We start from the raw sequence: 8,051 nt of genomic DNA, 5'->3' as shown, positions 1-8,051 counted from the left end.
GGTTTGTTTCCTAAATATGAGTCAGAGTGAGAGCTCTTTCTTTCTGTCCCATGATCTGTGCAGTGATCACAGAGGCAGCAGAATGAGAGCACATCCAACCTGCTGCTGACAGACCTCACACTGTCCCTGATTCACACCTGACATCTAAACTCTTTATCTGACCTGCACATTCAGTTTAATCCCAGTTAGAACCCAGTTAGAACCTAGTTAGAACCCAGTCTGACCAGCAGCTGAGAGGACTGCAGACTGATGTAAAGCTGGACTCCAACTCTTCTTCTCTTTTTTAACCTAAGTTCCGGTTTCTATCTGAACCGTGTTCGGGCGGAGATGCCGGTCCAGATCCCGGACGACTCGGACTTCTCGTCGTTCAAAGATCAGTGTCTGAGCGCGGACGGATGGATCAGCCGCTACAGTAAAGGGGGGGTGACGGTGTGGTGCCGCGAGGAGGAGAGCAGGAGCGTGCAGAAACTCAAGGTGAGGACAAACACCTGAAACACCAGAATATCATCCACACAGACAGGGAGATACGAGGTTTCACAGGAGGAAATGTCCAGGTTCAAAATATAATCGATTAACCATCTGAGAAAAGTCTAAAATGTTTGTGTCATCGAGCGTTTTTCAAAATAAAAGTCGATATTATGGAGATACAAGCTTCTCAGGATTCTAATTAAACTCATGAATCCATGGTAACTGTTGGTGGAGATTAGTGTAATCGATTAGTTGATTGACAGAAAATTAATGAAACAAAACTTCAGAGTCACAGCTCCTCCTCCTGTGTGATGCTCTCTGTTTCTCTCTGAAGTAAACTGATCAGATCAGGTACGCTCATTCGACTCTCCAACAAGGACAGCCTGTGGACTCCACTCACTGTGGTATTAAAGTCATTCTAGAATAAACTCGGCTCTCCCACTGCGCCAGCCGAGACCGGTCAGGCTGAGTGCGTTGGGATGTGAGGACACTGTGGGGCCTCAGACCTCAGTGGGGGGGTCTGAGGGGTTCTCCCCAGGAACTGATTGATTAGCTCTGTTTTGATGCGGCTTTATGCTCTCTTTATTTACATTGAAAATGTAAAAATGTTTACGTCAGCTGCTCTCATTTAACATTTCATGAACAGACTTAGTTTACAGTGAAGTGATCAGTTTGTCTTCATTCATAGACTCAATAAACTCTCTCCCCCTCCCTTTCTGTTATATGCTGTCTGTCTGTCTGTCGTTCTGTCTGTCTGTCTGTCCCTCTGTCTGTCGTTGTGTCTGTCTGTCTGTCTGTCTGTCTGTCCCTCTGTCTGTCCCTCTGTCTGTCTGTCTGTCTGTCTGTCGTTCTGTCTGTCTGTCTGTCTGTCCCTCTGTCTGTCGTTGTGTCTGTCTGTCTGTCTGTCTGTTGTTGTGTCTGTCTGTCTGTCTGTCCCTCTGTCTGTCTGTCTGTCGTTCTGTGTGTCTGTCTGTCTGTCCCTCTGTCTGTCGTTGTGTCTGTCTGTCTGTCTGTCTGTCTGTCCCTCTGTCTGTCTGTCATTCTGTCTGTCTGTCTGTCTGTCTGTCCCTCTGTCTGTCTGTCTGTCTGTCTGTTGTTCAAACTCGTCTTCATGAACAGTTTGTGGATCTTCAAAATAAAATAAATAGACGTCTGTCTGTGGACTGTTAGACTGTCAGGTCTGTTACAGACAACACACTGTAGAATGACGTAATCGACCAATCAGAATCAGTGTCAGACCGACTGCGTCTACAGGCCGACCGCGTTGTCTGAAACCAGATTATTATACACACGCACACACACACACAGAGACACACACACAAACACAGACACACAGACACAGAGACACACACACACACACACAGACACACACAGACACACACACACACGCACACACGCGCACACACACACACAGAGACACACACACACACACACACAGACACAGAGACACACACACACACACAGACACACACAGACACACACACGCGCACACACATGCACACACATGCACACACACCATTATGTTGCTGTTCTCTTTAATACGACAGAAGCGTCCTCAAACCTTATTGGTCAAGTTAACACAGGGTGACCAAGTGTAGGAGCACGCTCACAAATAACTCAGTTAATGATGCCTTTTCCATCCCAGACCTGTGATTGGTCCAGGAGAGGTAGGCGGAGCTAAAGTGTATGAGGTGGCGTGTAGTTTTCTTCTCTCTGTCAGCATCGTGAAACGGCTTCTCTGACTGAGCTCTGAAGAGTCCGTTCCAGCTCGTCCCCACAGGAGAGAGACGGCCACCTGAGGATTCATCAGCAGAAAACAGACGCTTCACTTTCACTCAAATCTGCTCCGTAAATAAATATCATCTTATTTACTGAATGTGTTTAGTTTTTCATTTCGGCAGCTGATCTTGCAGCTGATCTTGCAGGTATCTGTGAGTTCGTGGGTTCGATGCCCTGCTCAGCGGCTCCTCTGCAGACTAACAGCTGATCTGAGGTCGTAGCCGGCTGCAGCCTGCAGAGGAAAACAAACCGCCACTCAGCGTCAGCGTGCTGAAAAATTCAGAACGGAAAGGAAACGGTAACGGCTGGAAACCCGAGCAGGGAGGAGAGGCGTTCAGGGACCCTGTCCAACAGAGAGGCCTCAGGTCCAGTTCACTGGTTCTGTTTGTGGACTGAAGACGTTTCCTCCAGTTTATCTCAGATGTGAAGCTGTGGAGAGAAATCAGCTGTTACAGCGTCTTTCTGTTGACATGTCAGAAACCTGCAGAGTTCACCTGAAGCCAAGTTGTGTTGATCAGACTTCATGAACGTGTCTATGATTCATGGTAACAGTTTAAAGTTCTTTGCAGTGGATAACAAACAAACTACATGCACTGAATGTACACAGATCTCCGCAGTGTACTTGAAGGCATCGTTTTTGGCAAATTTCTCGCTCTAGTTGAAAAAATGTCTCTGGAGTGAGAACGAGACAAAAATGTGTTCATGCAGTCCGAGTTCATCACAGCACCGTCTAGTGGACGTTAGATGAACTGCAGCTGCTGGCTGGTTCCCACATGAGACGTTTTCTGCTGTTCACACACTCACTGTGGACGTCAGGTCACGTGACCTGCTGCTGTCAGGTCACATGACCTGCTGACCTCTGCAGGACATCTCTGAATATTCACCTGCTTAGATTTGAGCCTTTAATCCTCCAGGTAACTTTCTACAGGAGAAGGAGAAGGAGGAGGAGGAGGACAAGGAGGGGGATGAGGAGGAGGAGGAGGATGAGGTGGAGGAGGAGGAGGAGGAGGAGGATGAGGAGAAGGAGAAGGAGGAGGAGGAGGACAAGGAGGGGGATGAGGAGGAGGAGGAGGATGAGGAGGAGGATGAGGAGATGGAGGAGGAGGAGGAGGAGGAGGAGGAGGAGGAGGAGGAGCTGTAACTCTGAAGCTTCGTTTGATTACGTTTTTAGATTTATTTTCTAAAATAACAAACTTTTATTATTTTGTGAATTTAAGAAAAGTTTTTGTTGGAAGGAGCAAGGGAGGAGCAGAGAGGAGCAAGGAGGAGCAGGGAGGAGCAAGGGAGGAGCAGGGAGGAGCAAGGAGGAGCTATGGAGGAGCAAGGAGGAGCAGGGAGGAGCTAGGGAGGAGCAGAGAGGAGCAAGGAGGAGCAGGGAGGAGCAAGGGAGGAGCAAGGAGGAGCAGGGAGGAGCAAGGAGGAGCAGAGAGGAGCAGGGAGGAGCAGAGAGGAGCAAGGAGGAGCAAGGGAGGAGCAGGGAGGAGCAGAGAGGAGCAAGGGAGGAGCAGAGAGGAGCAGGGAGGAGCAAGGAGGAGCAGGGAGGAGCAAGGAGGAGCAAGGGAGGAGCAAGGAGGAGCAAGGGAGGAGCAGAGATGAGCAAGGGAGGAGCTAGGGAGGAGCAGGGAGGAGCAGAGAGGAGCAAGGGAGGAGCAGGGAGGAGCAGAGAGGAGCAAGGAGGAGCAAGGGAGGAGCAGGGAGGAGCAGAGAGGAGCAGGGAGGAGCAGAGAGGAGCAAGGGAGGAGCAGGGAGGAGCAGAGAGGAGCAAGGGAGGAGCTAGGGAGGAGCAGGGAGGAGCAGAGAGGAGCAGAGAGGAGCAAGGGAGGAGCAGAGAGGAGCAAGGAGGAGCAGGGAGGAGCAAGGGAGGAGCAGAGAGGAGCAGAACCATCTCATGCAAAGAGGAGTAACTAACAGAGAGGAGCAGGTAGAGGAGGTGATCAGCTCTCAGACTCTGACCTCTGACCTCACCTCTCAGGACTGTTTGACCCGAGGCCGACCAGGAAGTGATCCACAGGAAGTCACTGTGGAGAGTGTGTGTTACCGCGCACACACACACACACACACACACACACACACACGCTCCTGTGTTAATAATTCAGGACGTGTTTGTGGAGCGAGCCGCTTCTTCTTCTCTCACATGAATATTTGACGTCTCCTCTGGAGCTGCGACGCCTCCGAGTCCGAACATGAACATAATACATGCTGACAGACCAGCACATGTGGAAACTGTTAGCTTAGCATAAGACCCCATCAACCAGTATGTGTCCAACAACATTTAAACATTATAAGTGATCATGTGGAAGATGTTTCGTAAACAAATGTCTCCACCTGTCTCTGAGGTCACACGATGGTGACTGAGCCTGTGGCCCGCTGATGACAGCCTTTGTGTTTGCAGTGTGTAGTGTTATTATGGGCTGTCTGTGGCGACGTTCAGAGAGAGGCGTGATGAACACACAGGTCCACGTTATGAAGCGTGTGTCCTCCCCGCACTGCGTTACTATAAACCGAGCTGATGGCAGGTCACAGCTCCTGCTCGTGTCATTCGCAGCATGTGGAGACGGACTTTATACTTCATCGTACCTGTGCGCAGAAATCTGTCGTTATTGAGCCAGGTACAGAGCATGAGCCTGTCTGCTCGTCTCCTCGTGTCGTGGCTCAAAAGGCTACGTGAAAGGTTTGATTAACGTGTTGGGGGCTGTCTTTATTTGGTGTTGTCACGTTTAAATGGCTCCTTCATTATATTAACGTTCCTGAAATATAGCATCCAAGGCGTTTCTCCTCGAGGTACGTTGTGCTCGTGCTAGTTGACATCGAAGTGCTGGCCACTCGAGTTGTGCGGTGTATCCCGCCAACGAGAACGAAACGGAGATCTTTGAGACTGACTCTTTAAACCCAAACATCAGACTTGAGCTGCTAATAGGCTAACACCTCTTAGCTAACAAGCTAACATTAAATATCAGACATGTTCGCCTCTTATGGGACTTTCCCCGAGTCAGAAGAGCAGGTGGATGTCAGTGTCACCTTTGGTCCTTCAACATGCGAGTGTTTCGGCATCAGCTGATCAAGTTCGGCCTGTTTTCCTTTGTGTTTGTCCTCTCAGGGTTACTGTCGCCTGTCGGTGTGCTAATGTAGTTCATATGTAGATAATGTAGTTTGTGATGGTGTAGTGTACAAGCTGAGTGTGACTGCAGGTCGTCGGCGTCGGTTCACACACAGACTGTGAGACTGTGTGAGCAGCAGATGCAGAGAGCTGCTGAGTGACACACAAAGACATGGAGCTGAGGACGGTATGAATGATTAACGCTGCAGCAGAGCCCTGCTGATTGAGTTACACGGAGCGTTGTTACAGCGCTGACCTGCACAATATCTGATGACTGCAGCTCGGCCGAGCCCGACGCTCCTGGAAGATTACAGCAGTGGAAAAAAGTGACGTCCCTACTGTAAGCAGCCGTCTCACATGACGCCCGACACTGTGACGGCAGAGAGAAGCTCGGTTTCAACTGGGCTGAGTGTCAGAGAAGGAGCAGAGTCAAGTTTAAAGTCTGCACTAAAGCACTTTGCTGCAGGGCAAGCAGCTAACAGGCTAAGCTACATGTAGCTTGTTTGCTAAGTTTCACACACATCTGGTGCTGACATCACTCTGTGATGTGTCAGAGACCAACGTGAATATGCAGCGTTACCAGCACGCTGTAACACCTCTGCACAGTGTACACCTGTGTCTCCTGCCTGTAAGCTCTTCCCACAGCCTCCTCTCTCCTCTCCTCTATCCTTGTCTCCTAGAGCAGTGGTTCCCAAAGTGAGGTCCTAGGACCCCTGGGGGTCCACGAAATAATTATGGTGAATTTGTAATAAATGATTAAATCGTCTAAATTAAATCACTACTACACACACACACACACACACACACACATACACACACACACACACACATAGACACACACACACACACACACATACACACACACACACACACATACACACACACGCACACACATACACACACACGCACACACACACTGCTTCAAATATAAAGTGATTATAAATAAAATATTTTCATTGTTATTATTAATTAAGCTACATGTGAACGTGTCCAACAAGCCGAGCAGATGAAGGCTCGGAGGCGGTCGGAGGCGGTCGGAGGCGGTCGGAGGCGGTCGAGGGCAGCTGTTCCTCTGACTCTGTATTTCAGCCTCTGTTTGTGTCTCAGATGAGGATCGTGTGTAAAGACGTGACGGCAGAGACGCTGTACGACGTCCTCCATGACACCAGCTACCGCAGGAAGTGGGACACCAACATGATCGACACGTATGACATCGGCCGGCTGACCGCCAACGCCGACATCGGATATTACTCCTGTCAGTCCAGCTCTGCTCCTTAATGAATACCGCAGAATACATGTATGTAACCCTCAGGTGTGTGTTGTGTCTGAAGGATTGACCCGTCTGTGTTGTGTGAAGGGAAATGTCCGAGCCCGCTGAAGAACAGAGACTTTGTGACGATGAGATCTTGGCTTCCTCTCGGCAACGACTACCTGATCATCAACTACTCCGTCAAACACCCGGTGAGCATCAACATTTAGCGATCCATCACACATCAGGCTGTCACTGTGAGATTACAGAGCCAATCAAAAGCAGGCACAAAGCTCCCGGCTGCAGTTCCTCTGGTGTCCACCTGAGGCTGCCTCCAGCAGTGAGTCAGTCCCCATAGAGCCCCATGTTAAACTTTACAGCAGATGGATCCTGCTTCTGTTATGTATCTGTTTGTTATGTTATGCTCTGCGTGTCTCCTCAGCAACATCCTCCGAAGAAGGACTACGTCCGAGCCGTGTCCCTGCTGACCGGATACCTGATCCAGTCCAACGGAGCCAACTGCTCCACCCTCTACTACCTGACCCAGGTGGACCCCCGAGGTGAGGCAGATTCTGTTCGCCGGTGTGAAAAGTCCCACAGCTCACAGAGAGCTGATGTTCTGATAGCGCCACCTGTTGTTTTAACTTCAGCCTGAACTCACAGAACGACTTCGAACCAGGTGTGATCCTTTAACACACACAGGTGTTCCAGGTGGATAGAACACTGTCCCCTCTCTAAACTAAAGATGTCCCTTTACTCCTCACAGGGTGTAAAATGTGTCCCCACAAAGTAAACAGTGACGTGCTGTGTGTGCTCTGTGTGTGCAGGTTCGTTACCAAAGTGGGTGGTGAACAGAGTGTCTCAGTTCGTGGCTCCGAAGGTAAAATGATTCTGTGAAATACGAGCCACGATGGCGTCCAGACAAACCCCCTCACCTCGTCTTCACTGTGTCTTCCTCTCAGGCCATGAGGAAGATCTACAAGGCGTCCCTGAAGTATCCCGAGTGGAAGAGGAAGCACAACCCCAACCTGAAGCCGTGGATGTTTCCGGAGCAGAACGCGCTGCCGTGCATCAACGTGTCGGAGCTGACGGTGCAGCGAGCCGACTCTCTGGAGAACATCGACGAGAGCGGGCTGAGCGAGGAGAAGCAGCACAGCGACGACGAAGAGACTTAAACACCACCCGGACCGAAGCATCCGTCTCTGTCTGACTTCCTGTTTGTTGCTTTGTTTGTTTGTGAGACTGAAGAGAGCCGGAGCTGACCCCAGCCGGACTCTGACCCGCTCTGTCTGGTCCTCTTTGGTTCTGTTGTTTTCACTCTTTAAACGTATCTGAAGTGTTTAATCCGGCTTCACTCCGGTTCAGACTCTGCTCAGTCCAGGTGAGGTTCCAGTCTCTGCACGTGCTCACAGGTGTTCTCAGGTGATGGAAATAAGAGTGAGGTCACCAAACGGAACC

General features: G+C 50.2%; 1 protein-coding gene across 1 annotated transcript; it reads left to right on the top strand.

Annotated features, from left to right (window-relative positions):
* Positions 1-327: 327 nt before the first annotated feature.
* On the top strand, positions 328-7,768 carry stard15 (StAR-related lipid transfer (START) domain containing 15). Its single transcript, XM_069669424.1, has 6 exons — positions 328-474; positions 6,452-6,599; positions 6,702-6,805; positions 7,036-7,153; positions 7,421-7,473; positions 7,556-7,768. Exons 1-6 carry the CDS (start codon positions 328-330, stop codon positions 7,766-7,768), a joined length of 783 nt encoding a protein of 260 aa, XP_069525525.1.
* The last annotated feature ends 283 nt before the right edge of the window (positions 7,769-8,051 follow it).

Source organism: Semicossyphus pulcher, unplaced genomic scaffold (genome assembly GCF_022749685.1).
Source record: "Semicossyphus pulcher isolate SPU_LCO1_2020_fin unplaced genomic scaffold, fSemPul1.0.p SCAF_2, whole genome shotgun sequence".
NCBI classification, from domain to species: Eukaryota; Metazoa; Chordata; class Actinopteri; order Labriformes; family Labridae; genus Semicossyphus; species Semicossyphus pulcher.
The sequence above is the reverse complement of the archived record's forward strand: the minus strand, read 5'-3'. Positions and strand labels throughout refer to the sequence as shown.

Excerpts from the sequence above, each read along its gene's own strand:
- stard15 (XM_069669424.1), top strand. The coding sequence starts at position 328 with ATGCCGGTCCAGATCCCGGACGACTCGGACTTCTCGTCGTTCAAAGAT. Across the intron at positions 6,600-6,701 it reads CGACATCGGATATTACTCCT|GGAAATGTCCGAGCCCGCTG; the intron begins GTCAGTCCAGCT and ends TGTTGTGTGAAG. Across the intron at positions 6,806-7,035 it reads ACTACTCCGTCAAACACCCG|CAACATCCTCCGAAGAAGGA; the intron begins GTGAGCATCAAC and ends GTGTCTCCTCAG.